At 31.0% G+C, this 23,768-nt stretch overlaps 1 protein-coding gene across 22 annotated transcripts in view; it reads left to right on the top strand.

Annotated features, from left to right (window-relative positions):
• LOC129954025 (TLD domain-containing protein 2) overlaps positions 1–23,768 on the top strand; it is a 331,572-nt gene that overhangs the window by 281,975 nt on the left and 25,829 nt on the right. The window contains exon 1 of one of the 22 annotated variants that reach the window (XM_056067636.1): positions 13,738–14,643. The exons of 19 other annotated variants lie outside the window; for them this stretch is intronic. In XM_056067636.1, the coding sequence (XP_055923611.1) occupies positions 14,422–14,643 (222 nt within the window). In that variant the 5' untranslated portion in view covers positions 13,738–14,421. Of the gene's footprint in view, positions 1–13,737; positions 14,644–20,726; positions 21,018–23,768 lie in introns of those variants that run through there. 2 more of the 22 variants (XM_056067641.1, XM_056067638.1) reach the window with 2 other exon arrangements.

The following is a 23,768-nucleotide window of genomic DNA, read 5'->3' as shown; positions in this document are numbered from 1 at the left end:
CGCGGCCAGGAAATTTGTCTTGCAATAAAGCCATATTCGTTTGAGTTGTGGGGCATGTGGCACCGTCTTGTTAAAACCACATATTCTCCAAGTCGTATTCTTCAATAGCAGGCAAAAAAAAAAGTCAGTTTTTATATGATCATAACTCTCCGAATTGACGGTGAAAGTCGCTAGTTTCTCCATCGTCGTTTTTGAAGAAAAACGGTCCAATAACAACTCCGGACCAAAGAGCGCACCAAACAGTGAATTTTTGTGGTGTAATGGCTTCCCTTTGATTACTTGAAACACTTCCATTTTTTTATTAACCTACCTACCCACCGTGTGAGAAATGTGCTTCGTCGCTGAATAAAATTTTGTTCGAAAAAGTGCCGTCCACTGCATGTTGTTGAAGCACCCATTCAACATTTCTACTAACGTTGTGAATGATTATCTGACTTCAGCTGGTCCATTTTTGTAAATGTCATGCTTTTAACTGAAAAAATGGCTTTAACAACTAAGTTCGACAGATGTCGAATTGCAGCCCTATACTTTTAAATAAAATTTTAATAACTTGATATGATTGAATTTTTAGACGAAGCATTCTTTACAAGTACGAAAATAAACTTTTAAGCGAGATTACTAACTTACCTACTGTCAAAATAGTATTAGCTAAAAGTTTTAGTCTCAAAGTATGTGCTTTACTTGTTTATGTAAATTCCTGGAAATGGAGAGTTAATCTTTTTAATGAAGTCTTCATTTTGAAATTTATTTTGTAAGTTAGTCTTAAGTAGAGTCAAATTTATTGAAAAAAAAAAGTTAGACAGTATTTTTTTCACTAACTTGGATTTATCTTTCAAAAATATGTTAAATACGCAACTACGTGGATACTACAATGGCAATAAATAAGTCGAAAAATGTCAATTTCAATTAAATCATGCTATATTGGAGTTTCGAAGCTTTTTTACCTTAATTCACTTGAAAACATGACAAACTGAGTTGGAATATTGGATTTTTGTTTGGCTTTTATCTTACAGTTTTCGAAAATGTTGGTTTTATGATGTCATGTGGGAACGAAACGATTTCAAAGTGAAAACTTATATTGATACAAATTCAAATCATCGAAAAATTTAAACTGTCAATAATTGAAAGGTAAACACAGTCAAGTTTTGTTTGACGATTTTATTGAGAATAGCTTTAATCTGGTTCTAGTGGTTGTCAGTCCCAATCTAATTAGTTTCAGGTTTAATAAACCTCTAGTCATATTTGTCCCACAGTTTATAATAAAAAAAACCCAGGCCCTTCTCAAAGTGATGCCTCATTTAATCCACAGGTTATCCAGCAATTTAAATAGACAACCATCAGAAAACATTTTAATTTAATTTAAATAATATAAAACTTTTAAAATGTGAGATGCATTTTTGATTTCTGTTGTTTTTCTTTTCTACATCTATTCGTGCGTCTGTTGCAACCGTGATTAGCATAGATAAATAATATACCACTATGAATACTAATTTAACTAAATTTTTCACATCTATAGATACTTTGGTTTTTGTATATAGAAAAAAAATAGGTATATTGTTGATCCAATGTTATTCAAGTAAATATGCTCATATGCATTGCAATTTTGTTAAGGTTTTTATTTTACTTTAGATAGATAAATAAATAAAAATATACCTATACGAAATTTCGCAAAATTTTAATTATGCGTTTATAGTAAAGCGCTATTTACAAACTTATAGATGTTGCAATGTGGTTTGTTTACTGCCTGTATACGTTTTTTTATGTATTTTTAACCATATGAAATATAAACCAAAGGTTTGTTATTGGTTTTGTCTACAGGTGAATTTAATCTGAAGTACTATTTTTTTATGTAACCAATACAAGGTGTTGAATTATTATTATTGAAATTTAATACGATACAAAATCTAAATAATGATATTTATATGAATTTTTAATTGTGCCTCCACACCAGAGTTGAGGAAAAAATTATATTAACCAAATTTAATTACAATTACTTTTAATTGAATAGAGTATAGAGACGCTTTTTCAATTATTACATTGAAATGTAATTGAAGAATTTCAATTAATAATTACATGAAATTGAAAAGCGTCAATTAATCAAACAAAAACAATGATCAAAAGCATCAATGATTACTCTTTGCAGTTATCATTGCACAAAAAAAAATTAAATAATATTTTTGTCAATTATATTTTACGTGATGATTTTCTGCATTACTAAGTTTTTGTATGTGTTGCTTTGAATTAATAAATAAAGAAGGAAATCAATTACCTTGACTAGAGTTTTAAAGTGTTTTCTCATAGGAATTAATCCATTACAATTTTCAATTACACTTAGTAAAAAATTAATATTTTTTCAATTACAACTACAAGTAATAAAAATGTATATTTTTTCAATGGTTGAAAGGTAAATTACTAATTACTTGTATGTAATTAAAAGTAATCATTATTTCAAAAATGTGCTAAATATATAGTTTTAAATCTCAGCATTAAGGGTTAGGTTAGGTTAAAGTAGACAAACTGTTATGGACTGTTACAGAGTTTGTAGAGACAAAGTACAGAGATTTGATAGCGCCCTGATTATCTGAGAAAATACGGATATCAGATGTTGATATCACGTTTTCTTTAAGCCAGAACAAGACTCCTTTTGTCGCCAAAAGTTCCGCCTGGAACACGCTACAATGATTGGGAAGGCGGTATGAGATAGTTATTTTCAGTCATTCAGATACACACCTACACCAACCTCTTCACTTCTTTTTGATCCATCTGTGTAAAGGTTTATTGACTCGTCTTCCAAGAATGCCCTATCCCCCCAAAAAGATCTAAGGTATAGACATCTAAAAGTTTTTGTCGAATTGCATTTGGGAGGTGGTTTAGTCTGTGGGCCTTGAAATTGATTCTAAATACTTAAAATTACATAGTGGTCAATCAATGTAGTCTATTATCAATACTTTCCCAAAATGGATATCAGTCAATCTTTCTATGGTCTATGAAGGAATGATAGTAGACTAATAGGCCGTAGATCTTAAGGGAGCCATCTGCATTTTTCAGACAAGTTGGTATCGCTGGCTTAGTTGAATGAATTTTCAGTAGCTAAGAGTCTTTGGAAGCTTCTTTTTTGGTGCACTAAAGGTGCGCCAGGAAGATCGCTTGAAAGCTAGTCTTGTGGCTTTGGCTTAGTTTTTTACAAGTAGAAATTTCCTGATTTTATTTTGTATGCCAAAAATAAATAAAATAAATAGAAATGACAAATTTCAGAAACAGACGTATAAAACAATAACCTTATCTGTCTCATTCATTAACATTTGGTGTATTCTATTTGCGGTTTATTTTGATATGGTTCTCAAAAAATATTCGCCTTGGATACATTTCAAAAACCATTTCAATTTTAATCATCACATAATAAGCAGGAACGCTTGACTATAGAATATGTAGGTTTTTAAAGTAGAAAAGTCTGGTTATACCGTTTTGTGTAATGTTAATGGTGAATCATTTCCATTCTTTAAGTACAATTGTTTTTTTACCTTAATTTTACTAAATTTACCCTTGAATGGTATTTTTCCTTCATTGTGAAATTCATCAGGTTATTGAGAACAATTCTATAGTGTCATGCCTAAAAATGAAAATTTGTTTGTTTTTCAATCTTCTTAAATACTGCTTTGTGTTTTTGTGTCAAATTGTTAAGCTAAAAATAAAACAATTAATTAAGAAAGAATTTGTAGACAGACAATAACCAAAATACACAGAAACTGAGAAAAAGGTATCTCAAAAGTTCAACACACAAATAAAGGCTAAAAAAATCTATTTTTTTATATTTTAAAAGTAATTGTTTTGTTATACATACATTTTGTATACATGTATGTACGTACAGTGGCTCCCACGACTAATGGAACACATGATATATACATTTTCGCAATGGATTTTCTCAAAAAAAAAAAAATAATATGAAGAATGTAAAAGATTATAACCATTTTACATCATGTTTAAACACATTCTAATTTTAAATAAGCAAAAATTACACTTCAATCCATTAAACCTCACTTAATATGCAGTACTTAGTTGCGTATATCGTTTCGATTTCATCGACTAGTTTTTGACATATTTTAAGACTTATTTTTGCCAATCTTCTTGAAGGTCCTCTTTTGAGCAACTCGACGTTCATTCATTATATCCACTTCCTTATTCCAAGAAGACTTCTTTTTTGTTATTTATTTTATCAAAATCTTAAAGCTAGACAAAAATTCTTAAAAAACTAGCGTAAATTTCAAAAACTTAAAAAAATATCTCACTGCCACTATGCCACTGCCTTCAATTTTAATACTAAATAACAAGACCTTAATCTAAAACCAAGAAAATAAAAAAAGAAGACGTTTTCTGTGTTCATTAGAAAACTAAAGTCGTTCATTTGTATTTTTTCACTGATGTATGGCTGCATTTCCATTGCTGTCGATGGCGATGCTTTTTCTTCGGATGGTTCCGTTGCTGACTTCAGTTGATTAGCCTGAAATTAATAACAATAATAATAACGTCACCAGCTTCTTTCCTTTTACTTTTCTGCTATCCTATTCGTTTTTAAATAATGAAATTATGTAATCAACTGTGGAAAGGCTCTGAAGCAAAGTTTTTGCTATGCAACAAAGCCATTTTTAGAATTTCCAAAGCCATTTTTCGAATTTCGAAATGACACCAAAGGGAAAACCTTTGGTGTCATTTTGACGTAGAGAAAAAACTACTTTAAATGTAAGTTAAATTCTTCCGTAATGCAAGTTAAATAATAGAAAAACATCATCATTTGATGCGAAAAAAAAACCGTTATAGAGTTACAATAGTGATAAAACAGATAGTGTCCGGTTATTTGTAAGAGGTCAAATTAAGGAATTCTTTTTGTTATTTAAAATTATTTCCTAGTTCATAATTTTACATGCATTTTATATATGAAAAACTTAAATACACTTAAATATGTTATATGTTATATGTTTCAAGCGAACATGTACATTTTCTTTGTCCGATTAGTAGTGGGAGGCACTGTATATACACTGTGTAGGTTTTACTTTAAATATTTATTAGATTCCTTTGGATTTTTGCCAAATTTAAAAAGAAAAAATATATTTTATTGCTTTTGATTTATATATAAACCATAATGGATATGGAAAACATGTATCTATAAAAATGAAATGCAAAATACAAAAAATTGTCGGACGCAGTTTAAATGAAGATAACAAAGTTAATGTTTTGGCTTTGGTCCAAATAGATAGGTTCGATGTATAGAAATTCAAGGATTATTATAGTCCCAGGAAGCGTATTAACAGTACAGATAAATGTATATTCTATTAGAATATTAGCGCAAAATGTTAAATTTTAAGGTTATCGTTTTCATGGCGTATAGAATTTTTTTTTTTTTGTTGATTCTTATCTAAAGTGTTATTCATTACATTGTATTTTATTTTTATGAGACAATAAATCAATTCATACAATACTGATTACTGACCTGGTTAGAGAGTTTATCAAATAAGTTGAATATAATTTATATTCATGCATCACGTTTTGATAATTTCCGAGCAACATTCGCACTTCATCTCATAATATGAGACAAGACTGAGATTTAAGTATGTACCTATTAATTAAAAATGAAATATTAATACTATAGAGCTTATAATGTTGTGTTAAATTCATCAAATTTGATAAGGTTCTATTTTTGTCAACAAAATTGATAATATTTGCAACCAATGTTTATTCTATTTTTAAAATGTGCAAATTTTAATTGTCAATTTGAAAATACGGAAAAAACCTTGGAACAAATTTTCTAACGTTCCAGATCGAATTTTTGCAATAATTATTTTAGCTTAAGTTATTTTTCGTTTATCTTCTACAATGACGTCTTTCAATTTAAACAATAACACTTTTTTTAAGAAAAAGTATATCAGATCACATCGTCATATTATTATTATTGTTGATATATCAGCTGGAAATACAAATTCAAAGTATAAAATATTTCAGCCCTTGTCTTTCAGTCTTTATTATGAATAAAAAAACAAAAACAATTTTAAAACAAATAATATGGTAAATAAATAATTTTATAAAAATCATTGTCTATTTTCACCTGTTCATATACATAAATGTGTATTTTGTTTTTCTTTTTAAAACACGCTTAAAAATTATTAGAGCAAATATAAATAAATGGTAGCTTCACATTTTTATATATATTTTTTTTTTTTGTTAAAATGATTTGTTTTTGTTTTCTGTGAATGCATATCGACCACATACAATATTACTTACTTTAAAAATAAACAATTCACAACACAAAAACTCAATACAACCTTGGTTAAAAGAAGGCGTACTGTTCATGACCTTTGACTTTTTATTAAGTGAGAACTTGAGTTCATTGGTTGCAATAAATCGTAATTTCAATTCGTCATAGTTTGAAAATAATGTCAAATGGAAAATAGCATTTGTCCAGCCTGTCCCTAAAAAAGGCGAATCCTCCTCTCCCTCTAACTATCGTCCAATAGCACTCACGTCCCTTCTTTCCAAGGTCATGGAAACGCTGATTAATTATCAGCTCAAGAAATATCTCGAAGAACGGAAGCTTCTTAATGACCGACAGTATGGTTTTCGTAGCAATAGGTCCACTGGTGATCTCATGGTCCATCTCACCGAACAGTGGAACAAATCTTTACATCGTTTTGGAGAAAGTAAGATTATTGCACTTGATATTTCAAAAGCATTTGATAGAGTTTGGCACCAAGCTCTCTTATCGAAAATGCGTGCTTTTGGTATTGATGAATCTCTTCTTCGTTGGATTAGAAATTACCTTTCTAACCGTTCAATACAAGTTGTATTGGATGGTTACAAGTCTGAAATTCTTCAAATAAATGCTGGTGTTCCCCAGGGCTCCGTTTTGTCTCCGACACTCTTTCTTATATTCATAAATGATCTTATGTCTGCCACTTCTAATCCATTAACCTGTTTCGCCGACGACAGTACCCTCAGCTTCTCATACTCGTTTATAGATTCACATCCTTGTCCTTCGGATGTGGAACTTCAACGGCAGCGTATGATAAGCTCATTAAATTCTGATCTTGACAGCATTGTACAATGGGGAATCAAAAACCGTGTAGAATTTAATGCTTCGAAAACTCAATGCTGTCTCCTGTCGTTAAAGCGTAACATACCCCCGATGCCACTATCTATGAGTGGCACTTGCATCCAAGAAACTAATCAACTGTCAGTACTTGGTATGTGTATCACAGATCACCTTTTATGGAACGATCATATATTTGATATTGCCTAAAATGCTGCCAGGTGCTTAGGATTTCTCCGACGGTGCAAGAAATTTTTCACCCCTTCTGATCTGGCTGTAATTTACAAAGCCTTCATCCGTCCAAAGCTTGAATATAATTCGCATATCTGGGCAGGTGCCCCCAAAACAAGTTTAAATCTCTTGGATAGAATACAAAAAAGGGCTTTAAAAATGATAGGCGATAGAACTATAATTGAAACATTTACATCGCTAGAACACCGCCGCAATGTTTCATGCCTTTCGTTGTTTTATCGATATTTTTACAAACAATGTTCTGTTGAACTAGCCAGTTGCATTCCACCCCTTAAACGATTCAGCCGTAATACTCGCACTTCCAGGAATGCTCATCAGTTTACCCTTGAGCTCAATTTCGGGCGTACTGTCAAGTATAGAGATTCTTTCTTAAATCGCACATCGAGAATGTGGAATGCTTTAGCCAACTCTGTTTTTCCCTCCCATTTTGATGTTCAGAACTTTAAGACCAATGTGCACCGGTATCTCCTTTGTAATCCTTCCCTATTTTCCTAATGCTCGCACTGTGTTTAAATATAAACATATAAAGGGTACTAATAACCCCTTGAGTGATTGCAAATTATAAAAAAAAAAAAAAAAAAAAATGGCACTGTGTTTGGTAAAACCGCTGCGTAAGCTTTTTCATCTGTCCTACTTCCCAGGTTTCGTTCCGAGCGGATAGAAAACAGCTTTTGTCCAGTCTTTACCCAAAAATTGCGAATCCTCCTTACACTACAATTATCCAGCGACTAGCGAGTGCACTTACTTGCCTTCTTTCCAAGTTTATAAAAACTTTGATTAGTTATCAGCTCAAGAAATATATCAAAAACCGAAAGTGTCTTAATGACTTAATGAAATTTTGACCTGAACAGCATTGCACAATGGAGATTAAAAACCACTTGTAATTTAATGCTTCGAAAACCCAATGCTGTCTTACGAGTATATCGTTAAAGCGAGATATTCAACCCTTTCCATTATCCATGGATGGAACTTGCATCGATGAGACTAAACATCTTGATATTCTCTTTATGTGTGTCACCAACCACCTCTTGTGGAAGGATCAAACAGAAGGGGAGACAAATTTCCTGTGTTGCCTTAGGATACCCTTAGGAAACTCAAGAACTTTCTGATCTGGCTGTTATCTGCATGACTTATATGGTGCTTCTGCAATTTGCTTAAGCCTCTTGGACAGTATTGAACGTATAGCATTTAAATTGATTGGTGATAATATCATCCTTGGTTCCTTTCACTTGAAAATCGTCGCAAAGTTTCTTGTCTCACCTTTCTTACCGTTATACTTTAGAGGTTTATGCTGAAGAGAAATAGCCAGCTGAGTTCTTTTCCCTTAAACAGTTCAGCCGTAATACTGGCGATTCTAGGAATGCTCTTCAGTATACCCTCGAGAACAACTTCGGTCGTGCTTTCAAATACACATAATCGTTCCTTAATCGTACTGTGCTAATGTGGAATGCCTTAACACGTTCTGTTTGTATTTCAATGTTCCCGAAAAAAAGTTAGCTTAGTTTTTGTATAAATCAAACAGAACTGAGTAAAAAATGGTGATTAATAACTAATTTTTTTAAATACCTATCAGTTCGTCATTGAAAATTTCGAATCATAAATTTAAAACCTTAAATAATACCTAAGCTTTTTAATTACTTATCCGGCATTTCAATAATTGAACAGTGACATGTTATTAATGCGATCCTGAATTTTCTGTTGTGTAGGTTAGTGAAGCTAAAATGATCCATTTTTAAATGTAAAATTTTGTTTTTTTTTTAAGAAAATCTTTTCACACAATAACGATACAAAAATAAGAACTATCCAGCTTGAGGTTTTAATCTATGAATGTTTTAATTCTTCTTATTTCGATTTTGATTTCAAATTCAAAATAATATTTCTCTTTTTTTTGCAAAATTATAAATGTAATGTTTTACCTTATTGAAAAATAAAAAAAATACCCACAAATCTTTAAATGTAATTTATGATAGATACAAAACCACAAAATCTATTATTTTATTTCTTGTCATTTGAAACCACAACATTAGTTTTCTGATAATCTGGAACAAATCATGTTGAAATGTTATTTTTTTTTTAACTTCAAGTTTACCTACATACATACATATGTTTTTATTTTATAAACTGTCCATTATTTATTTAAATTTATAAATAAAACCAGTTGAATACCACTTTAGTTTGGCTATATAGTAAGTGCTCCAAATACGTGGTATGTGTAATGTTTATATATGACATTCCTGTCTGCAATAAATGACAATTTTATGTTTTTTTTTTTCGTTTTTTTTTTTCTTAATTTAATTTTATTTATTTTCAAGACAATAAAACAAGAAAATTCTTGAATTTAATTAAGTTGATTTTTATATTATGAATTTGTTTCCTCTTCTTGTTTGAGAGATAAAAAATAGGTATCTGCTTAAACCAGTTTAGATTATAGCAATATTTGTTTAAAATGCGCAAAGTCACAAGATTCAATTTATAGGTTTAAGATTGATATAACTAAGTATTGCATTTTTAATTATTAATTTTAATTTTAAATTCTAGCTCTAACTAGAAGCAAGTACATTAAAACGGTATTTTTAGAATTAAGAAATATATAGTATTCTTAACTAAATGAGATGCTTTAGCTTTAAAGCAGAGTGAAATAGACGTATTGTTTCAAATACAGATTAGGAATGCTTTTGAAAACACATTAATGCATATTGTGATTTAATATTTCAAAAAAATATTTAAAAAAAAAAAAAAAAAAAAATCAAAATTAGAAACGATTCTTTCCAGCTTTAAATAAGCGACTAGCAACTGTTCTTTTTAATATTTGGATATCAGATTCATCCATTTCATCTGTATGCACTTTTTTGGGGATCTGCTTTTTATAGCCCAACAATTTTTCTATCGGTATGCGCTCAGAAAACATGTGTTTACTGATTCCCTAAAAACTGCTATAGTAATCCCATTACATAAAAAATGAGATTCTTAAGATTTAAATAACTATAGACCTATTTCTCTACTTTCCGTATTTTCCAAAAGTTTTGAAAAGGGAATGAAGAACAGAATCATGTCCTTTATTTCTAGAACTGAGTTTTTCAGTGATAGTCAGTTTGGTTTTCGTACATGTAAGTCAACAGAAGATGCCTTGTTAAGATCGGTGGTGAAATTTATAACTCAATCAATGATTCCAAGGTAACAGCGGCTTTATTCATTAACATTACAAAAGCTTTTTATACGGTTGACCATGACTTATTACTGAAAAACCTTTTTTATGCTGGTTTCAGTCTTTTTTTATGATTGGTTTTGTTCGTACCTAACAAATCGTAACCAAATGACCAAGATAAAAGATACTCTTAGTTCATTATCTTATCTCAGAATGAGTATTCCCAAAGGTTCTGTTTTAGGTCCTATCCTGTTTCTAAAATTTGTTAACTCCTTATTCTTACAGCTTTTTAAGGGATAATTATCTGCTTTTCCGGATGATACTGCTTTTTCGTACTCAAATGATAATTACTTTGAAACTTTTGTCAGTATGAAACACGACTTAGATATTCTTCGACACTGGTTTGCGTCACATAAATTAGTTATAAGTAGCAAGACTAAATTCATGCTCTTTAATTTAAAGGGAATTTTTCCCAAAAGTTTCTCCCTGACTTATCATGCATCTTACTATTCTGGTTTTCAAGTCTGTTCACCTATGAATTGTCCAGGTTTTAGCTGTAGTTATGGTTGCTTCGATATTGAACGTCTGGACCACTTTTAATACTTGGGAGTTTTACTCGATAAGAAGCTTAGTAAGGTAACTTTAACTTAAAAGTTATAAGACGGATCTACCACCTAAGTCGGTATTGCCCTCAACAAATCTTAAAGTTTGCGTATTATGGCAACAATCGAAAATTCCATGTAATATTTCTTGTTGGGGTGGAAATCATTCCTGTAAAATTCAACCGTTGCTCATTAGTTATAGTCGATTCGTATTATATCTAATGTGCCTTCTATGACACAAAGTTTCAAGTTTAAAATACATATTTACTTTTTATTACAAGAAATGCCAAAAATGTCAGTTATTTTAAATTCAAATTCAATCGTTTGTAACTACATAGATGAGCACGACAGAACATACTCTTTAAACTAAAATCGTAACGGTTTGCTTTAATTAATATCAACAAATATAAAAACAAATATAATCCTTTATAATTATGGCTGTGTATAGTAATGAACTTCAATACAAATGCCTCTACATAACTTAAAAAATCGTTAATTAGGATTTAACCGCATTCCAACGACACTAAATTTGTTAATAAATATTCTTTTTTTAACATGTGGACATTCTTAGAGAGGTTAATCAAATTACTCTGGCATGTACCTTTACCATAATAGAATCCTATACTGGATACCTGTTTATTTTAATACAAATCGAACAATTTGTCTGTTATAAAATGCAATAAATAGAAGAATATAGCTGTTTACAATTTTGTTTTAGTTTACTATAGAAGTTAGTTTTTAAATAATAACTACAAATAATAAAAATTCAAAAATAAAAACAACTTATCGTATTTACCTAATGCCCATGTTAGAGCCTTAAATTATAAGGCCCCAATGGTCGTTAAATCATGGGTATAACTTTTTATAAATCAAATAACTACTATACGAGTACTATGGGTACAACTCGTATACCTACTTTTTGAATGCAACTTTCTATTTTTCGTATTCAACTGCAATCTGATTCAATAATACCTAGATGCATACCTATGTAATGCGTACATAATAACCGAGTTATATGTACATATATTATATCTTCATTGAGTTGCAATTCCAATATTGTGAGCATAGTTGCCACTCTAGAAAATTTAAAGGGAGTCAGTCATGAGACCAATAGTACTCAGTTTTGAAGATACATACCTTTAAAAAAAAAAACATGGAAATAGGAATAAATGTCAATATTTATTTGTGTTTAATTATTGTCTCCTTTTGATAAACAGATTTTGAACTCAAACTATTTCATCATATGCTGGTAATTTTTAGTTTTTTTTAGTAAATTCAACTGACAACTTTAAAAGAATACGAAAACCTACAAAAACAAGTAAACTATTATAAGAAATAGTTTTCGACACTAGTTTAAAAGAACAAAGAAAGATACTGACTTCAAATTATTTATCTGGTGACACTGGGCAATATACATAATAATAATAATGGTATTTTAGTGCTTGTCACAATAAATAATTGTTGTATTTTTTCATAGAGATATGTAATAAAATATATATATATAAAACTGTCTTTTTAGACCTGTAAAAAACGCGTTGTGTCCTTCAGAGTCTTAACTTTGCTAGAATGCTCAGTGTCACCTGCAGGTGACCCACTCATTAAAAAATGGAGGTGGTTTACTTTTTTTTTTTAATTTAATTCAAAGCTATTTTATATAACAAGCTAATATATTTTTTCATTAACTTGGACTTGGGAATTCAAGGGTTAAATTGTTTCTGGGAAGTTATTAATATCTACATTTCAGGATTATGTATTTCCCTTTCTGTCTGTTCGATAAAAGGTGTTTTTGCTAAGGGGTATAATTTAAATCACTTCTGAAAAATGTAAAAATAGATATTGTATTATGTTACATTTTGAATAAAAATACAAACAATTAAAACTGATCGCTTAGAAATCACCCAAAGGATTTTTTCTTGACGAGGCCTGTACAATGAATAGAAAACAAATTTAACAGTTCCCATTGTTAACTGTCAAACAAAAATCAAAAATATAGGTAAGCAACCTTTGGTAATGTCAAGCCGTCCCGTATCTTTCCCTTTATTGGAATGCTGCTAGATTGGATACTAAAGCATCTAATTTCAAGCCATGCATTTTATTTTTACAATACCAATACCTTTGTTTGGTTTTAATACGTTTCAATATTTCACATAGGGGTAACCATTCTATCAGTTCAATCTATCCACACCCACTCACATTCCAAATCATTTGAATGAATCCAATGATCTATTGAAAAGAAATTCCCCCACACTATTGGTGAATTTCTATAAAAGAAAAAACCATAGACTTTGTTAAAAGTTCTCATATATTTTTGACATTATTTATCTATGGGCAATACGTACCTTTTAGACTTTCCATAAATATCAACTTTTCGTTTCACCACATCACAGACCACACCAAACCTACCCAACCCCTTTCTTCACAAGCTCGTTGCCAATAATAATAACCCAATAGAACCAACAACAACAAAGGCAAAAAAAGCACAACCAAACCATACTACGACTTCCATAGTAGTTTTGACAGCAGCCCAGCAGAAGTGCAGGTATTTTCTTTTTTGTTGGTCGTGTCGAATTTGTTTCTAAATCGAAACGTAGAAAAAGTTGGTGTGATTTGACATTCTTTTGTCAAATCTTGTTATAGTGTTCGAGAAAAGACATAATCTACGTATTTTAATTATTATTTGCTTAAAATAAATAAACTAAATCAATGAAAAGTTTTTAAAAGTCACAAGACATGAAAAGTGAATAAAATTCCATCGATTGTGTTTTGTGTGGCCGTGGTGTGTATGTGATGATGAAAAGTGACTTCATTCCAGCTAAGAAACGAAAGGCCATAAAAGCTCAGAACAGAAACAGAAATAAATTATATATGTACACAAAACTGGATGAGCGAAAAAGAGAAGGAAATAATTGAAACACGTTTTTAGTGGAAAGTGCAAAGAAGCTTTTTGGAAGTAAAATCTCCCCACATTGTTTATTTTTGATGAAACAGAGAAACACCGGCTCTGCAAGTGACTTTAATGTTTTACCTACCACACTGCTATCAAAATAAATAAATAAACAAGCTCTTCCATTTGTAGAAAGCTCAAATTAAATACAACTTTTTTTTTGTTTACAAACATTCATTCCAAAAAAAAAAAAACAAAATACCAACAAATATTATTTACTATCTATAGATATAGACCACGTAGTTCTTACACCACCACCGCCACCTGTTGTGTTGTTTGCTCATTGCTCCTAAATCAATTGAACCTCTCATGTTCATGTACCCCACTTATTTATCTAAACATATATTTTTATAAATAGATTATACTTCCTATACTATAATCGAGTAACTTGAAAAGAAAAATGTGGTTTTTTATCGCAATGGTTGCGGCTGTTGGCGTTGTTGGCGCTGTCAGTCGAAAATGGGGTCGATGGCTTTATGTACGTTACGGTAGATTTATTCTGCCACGATCGGTAATGGCTCCGAAGAGTCGACCTGCCACACCGCCATTGCTGCTTGATGAAAGCAAAGATGGTGGGAGTGTTGAAGGTCGATTAGATGAAAGCTGTGAAATGCTCGAAACGGTGAGTTCTTACTAGGGAATTTAATATTCATTCATCACCCTCATATTATATAAATAATTTTGTTTTATTTTTTTTTTAGGTAGGGTCACCATAGGTATTCGGTTTATAATAAAAAAAAATGTGTTAAATATCTATATCGGCTTTTTCGGGGTAAATTGTCGAACTGACTTTAATGTCTCCCTTTTAGAGGCAAATTTTATAACCTGGGTTGTATTGCGGGTTGTCCCGTTTCTTGGAATGAGTAACGTGTTAAGAAGTGTCTGTAAAACCTTCGTTTCTCTTATAAATAAATTAGGTGGCGCAACAGTCTGTTGAGAACAAGGGCCTAGTGACTTGCAACTCTCTACCATTCCTGTGTGTGATTAATGTTGTCTTGTCAGGGATGGATTGACAGTTCTATGCACATTAATTTTAGGGAGCATAATCGTTTTAATTATTTTTCAATCTCTGTACCTACATATCAAAAATAAGGTGCAAACAAAATTACGAAGAATTATATGATTAATTGATTGAGTTTAAATTCTATTTTCAGATGCTTACACATTTTCAGTCTTTCTTGAACCATTTAAAAATGAATTCAAACATTAAACGATATTTGGATATTCACAGAAAATATTCGACTCAATAATTGATGCGGAATTATTAATTTGCTCTTGACATTATGTTTTTTATATCTTTATACGATCTAGACTAAATTAATTATCACTTCTCCCTTATTCTATGAAAATAAAAATAATGTAGCCTTGACATATATTTACATACAAGTTAAAAATTATTTAAATTAGGTCTCCTTTATACGAAATTAAATATCTGATTAGTTATGGATTTTAAATTTTAATTGAAATGTGAAATGTATGTATGTATATTTAGGTATTTCCTTATGGTTTGGCAAAATATTTGCTGTTGATGAAAAAATGTTTTATGTTTATGTTAAATCATTAAACTCTGTGAATAGGTAGTATTGGAAATGTAGATATGACAGTCACAACCAGCTTGGAAAGCTGGTACCATAAACTTATTTGACTTATGTACATATATAATAACAAAAAAGAGGCTGGGATGCGACCCACACTGATAACTTCCCATCCCGTCTGTCGATTTGTCTTGCTTAAAAGTTTGTTTACTCGTACCAATTTTTACCAAATTTGCGTACTATTTTTTGTAGATTTTTTTTAATGAAAAAACGGACTGTTGGATTTTTATATAAAAATTACTAAATATCGAAAACAATATTTTCTGTGAAATAAAATAAGTTTAAAGCCAATATTTTTAATTTTTGAAAAGCTATTTAAATTGAAAGTAAATTTTTACCAAGTATTAGAATTGTTTTTTTTAGAGTTTTATTTTTTGTAAAAAAAACTGTCGATTCGATTTTTTTCAAAATTTTATCGAATATTAAAAACAATATTTGTTATAAGATAAAATTAGTTTGAAGAAAATATTTCAAGTTTTTGAAAAGATATTTGAGTCCAAAATCAATTTTCATCAACTTTTGGTAAATTTTTATTAGGTTTTTAATTTTTTGCACAAAAACTGTCAATTCGATTTTTTTCAAAATGTTAATTGAATGTTGACAATAATATTTGTTGAAAGATAAAAGTTGTTAAAAGCCAATATCTACAATTTTTGGAAAAATATTTGAGTCGAAAATCAATTTTTACCAACTTTTATACATTTTTTTTAATGTTTTTATTTTTTTGTAAAAAAAACTGTAAATTCGATATTTCTCAAAATTTGTCCTAATGTTCAAAACAATATTTCTTATAAGCAAAAATTAATTAGAAGCTATTATCTCAAAGTTTTGAAAAGATATTTGAGTCGAAAATCAATTTTTACCAACTTTTATAAATTTTTTTTTAATGTTTTTATTTTTTGTAAAAAAACTGTTAATTCGATTTTCTTCAAAATTTTTCAAAATGTTGAAAACAATATTCCTCATAAGATAAAATAAGTTTGAATCCTAAATTTTAAGTTTTTGAAAAGATATTTGAATCGATATTCAATTTTTACCAACTTTGAGTAATGTTTTTTTTATATTTTTATTTTTTATAAAAAAAACTGTCAATTAGATTTTTTTCAAAATTTTATCAGATATCAAAAACATTATTATTCGTTGCACAAAATTGTTTTGGAGATGAAATCATATTTCAGTCGTAAAATTTTGGAGGTGACAAATTTATTTGTTCAGTTTTATTGATTTATAAAAAAAACCGTTATATTATTTTTTTTCAAAAAATATACTTGTTTGGTATCACGTTGCAATATATTATATAAAATTTAATTCAAGTCTCTAGCGTTTTTGGTTCGTAAGATATTTAGGGTTAACCAAAATTTTCACCTTTTTTTCAAACTGCTATGGTAAAAAAACCACCCACGCAATTTTCTTGAGAGCCCTTTCTGCATCTTTCTGCCTTATTATCTATATAACAAAATTTGTTTGAAGTCGATATCTCTTCTGGTTCTTGAGCTATGGACGACGAAAAAAACGTCGCGAACGTACGGACGTACGGACGTACAGACGTACGGACGTACGGACGTACGGACGTACGAACGTACGTACACACGCACGCACAGACATCTTTCTAAAAATCTTTTATTTCGACTCTAGGTACCTTGAAACGTCGAGAAATGTCAAAATTTTTAATTTGACAAATCGGACCCATTACAATAACTTCCTATGGGAAGTTAATAAAAATCAAAAAAGATAAAATTACGACGAATTTATATTGACAAAATTAGCAACTAGAGCTATTTCGTCACCTTCAGAAAGCAAATCAGGTCTTTGATTTTTATCTCGGAAAGTTCATCAAGATCTTTAAGGAAAGCTCATTCCAAGCTTAACATTTTAAAACCAGCCAGGGCAGGACATTTACACAGAAGCGAACTACAGTTTTCCTTTCATTTTGGTCTCCGCAGCTACGGCAGTGAGTATTTTGAGTAATACCAAACTTTAGTGTATGCTTTGTTGGCCAATGTCCTGTACAAATTGTAATGGTTGCTGTTGAAGCTTGATCCCGATATTGTTGGACCATAATAGAGGATGTTGTGGCCGAATTAATAACCATAATAGCCGCCTGTCTCTCAGATTTGAGTATTTTTCTCTGTTTGCTAGTAATTCCACTTGATATATGCAGAAATGTACACTGGCACAATCAGGTAGCCGAAAAGACTAAGAAACATTTAAGGACTTAGAGAAGATTGCTTACCCAACTTCACACTCCATCTTTGACACGTCAGTAAAGATAGTGGTATTGAAGTCTATCCTCCCAATCGTTTCTCAGGTTCAAGGCAGGTGTGCAGTAGTCGGTGTCTGTCGGAAAAAAATATCCGCTGGAATCAGTTTCTATAGTGTAGTGTTGGAAAACCAACAGTTTGGTTCTTTAAGCCCTAGCGCGCTGAACAATACTAAAAATATTTAATGTGTAGGTAGTTGAACCTTCCTTAGTTTCCCGATATTGTATTTCTTGGTTAGCGCAGGCCACCTTACAATGCAAGTGTAAAAGGCAATGCAGGCCTTCTTAACCCGTTCTTCGATGGTTACTTTCCATTTAAGTTTACGATCCAGAATGACTTCTAGTTATTTCGCGCTAGAGGATAAAAAAGAATTTGAACGTACAGTTTGGCTATGATTAACACTCAGTTCAATGCTCGTGGCCCCGCTTTTAACTTTCTTCAGAACCATCTCCATAAATTCGCTTATCACGATCACGAAATTTCCCGACACCAGTAAAACCAAAAGTAATGATAAGAATCCAGAATATCTATTGAACAAGATTTGATATTTTTATTTTTTGCTGAATTTATTTTATAACCACGGTGTATAAATTAAGGTAGATGTTAAAGTTGAAAAAAAAACATTGAATGAATGTTCTATTTAAAATACTCATTCACGCATGAAAAACGAACCAATTTCGAAGATAAGTGATGACGTTTATTTTGATTTTGCCAATGTTAGTGTACATTTTCTTGAAAAAAAAACAACTGAAAATGGTAACCATTAAACATTAAATTCCTTTTTCCCATTTGCTTTCTTAAATTATTGTTTATATTTATGAAATCATTCACCAATAAAAACATACTACACAGTGTATGGGGTTGAAATTCTTGATTTATAATGATGAATATACATTACATTCTGCAACCTAGAACTGTCCATACTTAAAAATTATGTGCATATTTGTTCCTAGGTTCATTATGTCTATTAGATTGTTTAAAATACCTTATTCTCGTATTTTATTTCGGAAATTCTGCTCTCATTTTTGAATGTTTGTTTTTTTTTTTAACTGAGCCACATCGCGTACACTTAATACGGAAGCCAAAATACATATATATATACTGTTCTTAAATACAAAACATAAATCAACGTATTGTGATGATTTTACCCTGACCGGTTCTTCTGCTATTTATTATTTTTAGAATTTTCATCTCATCGAAACAAAAAAATGCGAATTCGTCTACAGCAACCAGTCTGGGGACGTTAACCTTTAAATCCGAATTATTTCACTTTAAGTTCATACCTAAGTTTTGTCCCTTAAAACAAAAAAAAAAACGTCTATTGTTCTTTCTCTCTTATTTGTTTAATTTATCGTTTTTAACTTTTCTCAAAATAGTATATGAACATTATGTGAAGATAAGTGTAACCTTATATAACTTTTATATAAACAGTACAGGAGACTATTTTTGTTGACTTTGCACCTACTTCGTCTGCATTTATTTTCTTTTTTTGTCGAATAAAACGCTTAAAAACTGTTAATTAGGTATTTAAAAGAAGTGCCTTATACAATGTTAAAATTTATTTACTAACAAAAAGTTTACCATTAAGATTTACACTTGTCACTTACACTCTTAATATTTACAAAAGCACTGAAAACTAACATTAAAATGAAGAGCTTCAAGGTATGAAAAAGCGTTAACGAAATCATTTAGTTGAAGTTCTAAGCTAAGTATTGTAAAAAATATGGCCGTTAAAAATCAGAGATTCGAAATATTATAAAACTTTTATATTTGAAAACATATAAATTCATTTACCTTTCGGGTGCTCGTACGATAGTCTTCCAAAGGCTTCTGAACTTTTTCGATTTCTAACGGAATTTCTAAATATTAATGAAATCAGACAGATTTAGGTACCAGTTAAAGCTTTCATTGGTTTGCATCAATGAATTCAATTGTTGGATTTTTTTGACCGGTCATTGAAACTAAATTTTTTGATAGGAATCACTCACAATTTCAATATTTATAGTTCTATTGAGTAATGTCAAAATATGGCAGTTGAGCGATCAGAGATTCGAAAAATTTTAAAACTTTTATATTTAATAGATAAAATTATTCACAAAAACTCAATTATTTAAATTCAAAACTAGAAGGTGCCCTGTTTCGCTGAGTAAAAGTGGTAATGTCAGATGTCACATAAATTTCGAAAAGTTGTTTGTGTAAAATTCTTGGAAGCAAATAAATTGCATGTGAATTGCGTACTAGGCGCCACGACCAAAAATAAAAAAGAAAAGTAACAACAATTTATTCGTAGCCTTTTTTTAAATTGTTTTGTTTTTATCAAAAACAAGTTTAAATATATTGACACATATACCTACCCATATACTAAACCACTTAAACCACATCATTGTGTTGAAGTCAAAGATCCTGTTCATGGTTTTGAACTGGATTATCAATCCTACACATTTTCTAAACAGGTCAATAGTGTTTATTTATATTCCTTTACTGCTCATTCTTGAAGCCTTTTGTTTTTTGAAAGATTTCTTGTGTTACCAAAAAAGTGTGTCCTGGTTAGACTTTAAGAGAAGTTCAACTGTTGCTTGTACATCTCATAGCAATTATACCCCTTCACAATTTCTACCTTATTAAAAAGACTTGACATTTGTTTTACTATACTGTGCCACAACTTTCTCGTCGAAAGGCTTACATGACTTTTCTCTCGGTCCAAATGTTATAAACGAACGAATCGAAATTCAAAAAGAGATTATTTTGCACCGGTCGTCGGTTGGTCGGCCATTTAACGAATTCTGTTTCGCCGCTGCTGGCGTTGGCGCTGGTGTTCCACTAATGCCTTGCGACATTTTAGCTAGTTATATTATTTACATCTGTTGCAGCAACTAAAAATAAAATTAAATTCTACTAAAAGTGGCACATACAAAAAAAAAAAGTGTATATTGTGGTTGACTCGTTGAGTAAGAAAATTTTGTAATCATATTCGAGTGAAAAAATAATTTGAAAATTTATATTCAAATCGGTCGCACACCATCATGCCACAGCTTAATGGAATTGCATCTGAGGTAAATCAGTTGAAACAAATCAGTGAGTTCCGCGATACACTTTGTACGTTTACTATTGTATACATTTCTTCATTCCCTACGAAACTGGTGTTATTTGTCATTTGATATAACTTATTAGAACGGTTGAATAATTCTAATTTGTGATAAGCATTAATCCTGCTCATATTCCCATTTATTAAAAGTATGTATTAAGTTAGAGATGATCCAAAGGATTGTTCACACTTAATTAGTTTGTCATTGAATTAATTGGCATAATGTAGTTACGGTTATAGCTTCGCACAATAAACCGACACATTAATTCAAAAGTTAAATTAGTGTTAATTAAATTATATAAATTACTTATACTGTGATTAAATTAATTGATTAAGGTTTTAGACTCATAGTGTATAGTATTATTAAAAATATAAGTTTTTTTTCCAATACAGCCTTAAGTTAATCATTGATCAGATTTGTCTATATTCAGCGCAAAACAGTGTTATTATTTTAATCATTTCAAGTAATGTGCATCTAACCAATCGATTAAAAAAAGAGGACTTCGCAACAAAGTAAATAAAACAGAGTTAAACAGTCCTAAATATGACCAATAAAGCGATCAAACACACCTACAAAATTAAATCAATTTACTGATTTTTTCTTATAATGGCGTTATATTTGGTCCTATTAAAATTTTGGGGTCACCATCAAAAAAAAAAAAAATATTTTTAAAAACAAATTTTAAGAAACTGGAATTTATTAATTGTCTTCTCAACACTCTTGCCAAATTGCTTTACCATAAATCCCTTTATTTTGTTATCGTAATTATTTTTTATTTATTCTGCCATTGACCGGTTTTGAATTGATCATGACAATTTAAATGAACTCAAGTGTATCAGTTATAATAATCGTTAAACAAAACAAATATAAACATTTTAAAAAAATAAATGCGAACAAAATTCGAGCAAAATTCAATAACTTTTAAAAGAATGTGAAAAGTCACGTTTTGCTTGTTTTATGTTATGAAACGTCTTTGACTAATAAAAAACATGGATGGCACTCGCTCTAGATACATAGCCAGCTGCAGTCTAGAAATGCTTATCAGTATACCCTGTCAAGTACAGAGATTCGTTCTTTCGCCATACTGCGCGAATGTGGAATCCCTTAATACACTCTGCTTTTCTCAGTCATTGCAGTATTCGAGAATTCAAAACCAATGTTCATCGACATCTACATTCAAACCCTCGCCTTTTTTCTAATGCTCACACTGTGTCACTGCGTAATTAGGGTAGTTGTAGTTATTATAAAAACAATACGTTTGCAAACATATTAAACTATTTACCTTTCGGCTGCTCCTAAGATAGTCTTAAAAATGCTTCTAAACTTGTTCGATTGGTATAAAATAAAATGTATTCCCACATAATTTCGAATTGAATTTTACAGCAAAAAACGTATTTTTGGATCGTCGAGTTTTCTTATCCAATTTGTTAACCCTATGTCTAGATAGTTTAACAAAAATTATATTTTATCCATTTCAACATTCAGTGCAGAAATCTTCGCTGAGTTGAACCACCTAACTCAGCTTGTCAACGAGCCCACCCGAATATCGGACGTTGAAGGTCGAGCAGAAAACACTCTTGACTTGTTTCTTACCTCTGACCCTGATAAGTACACTGTTAGTGTTCTATCTCCTCTAGGCACATCTGACCATTGTGTTATATCAGCAAATTTCTCGTGTCAAAACTGTTCAGTTAAAGAAAGAGCTCCTAAGAGAACCGTTTGGCAATACGAGAAAGCCAACTGGGACGGCCTCAATAATTACTTCAGGATCTTTAACTAGTCACTTTGCTTCCTCGATAGTGACGTTGACGCCAGCGCTGATATGATCACAAGTTTAATTCTCCTGGGAATGAGAACTTTTATACCAAACAGGGTTAAAAGTATCAGACCCAAGGAAAACGCTTGGTTTGATGCGAGCTGTAAAGATGTTATTAGGGCCAAAGAGGTTAGTTTCCGTTGCTATAAAGCCGGAAAAAGTTCAAACAAGCCAGGAAGGCCTGCAACGCCCATATTCGACGGACCAAATTTTTACATGACCAAAATGTACGGCAAAAATACTGCAATGTCCCAAAGGCAGTAAAATGTTTGGTCATTTGTAAAAAACATGAGGAATTCTTTCTCTTCTTCGGTTCCTACGTTCGTTGTTAATGTTACTCCTTTTGTTAGCTCTTTAGAGAAAGCTAATCTCTTTGCTAGGCAGCTCACCGCCAATTCCACGCCGCCAGTAAGTGTATGACTCCGCCTGTATTTGAGCAAGTTAGTGATTCTTTGGGACCAATCTTTTTTCGCACTCGGACTGTGGCAAGAGTCCTAAGAGATCTAAACACACAAAAAACCGCTGGTCCGGATGGTATCCTCGCTGTTGTTCTGAAGAGGTGTTCTTCAACGCTGGCAAAACCACTGCGTAAGCTTTTTCATCTGTCCTACTCCTCAGGTCTCGTTCCGAGCGGAAGGAAAACGGCATTTATCCAGCCTATTGCAAAAAAAGGCGAATCTTCCTCACCCTCTAACTACCGACCGATTGCACTTACATCCTTCTTTCCAAGGTCATGGAAACGCTGATTAATTATCAGCTCAAGAATATGTTGAAGATCGAAAACTTCTTAATGACCGGCAATACGGCTTTCGTAGCAACAGGTCCACTGGTAAACTCATGGTTCATCTTACCGAACATTCGAGCAAATCTTTACATCGTTTTGGAGAAAGTAAGATTATTGCACTTGATATTTAAAAAGCATTTGATAGGGTTTGGCATCAGGCTCTCCTATCGAAAATGCGTGCTTTCGGTTTTCATGAATTACTCCT

The sequence above is a fragment of the Eupeodes corollae genome, chromosome 1, assembly GCF_945859685.1.
Source record: "Eupeodes corollae chromosome 1, idEupCoro1.1, whole genome shotgun sequence".
NCBI classification, from domain to species: domain Eukaryota; kingdom Metazoa; phylum Arthropoda; class Insecta; order Diptera; family Syrphidae; genus Eupeodes; species Eupeodes corollae.
The sequence above is the reverse complement of the archived record's forward strand: the minus strand, read 5'-3'. Positions and strand labels throughout refer to the sequence as shown.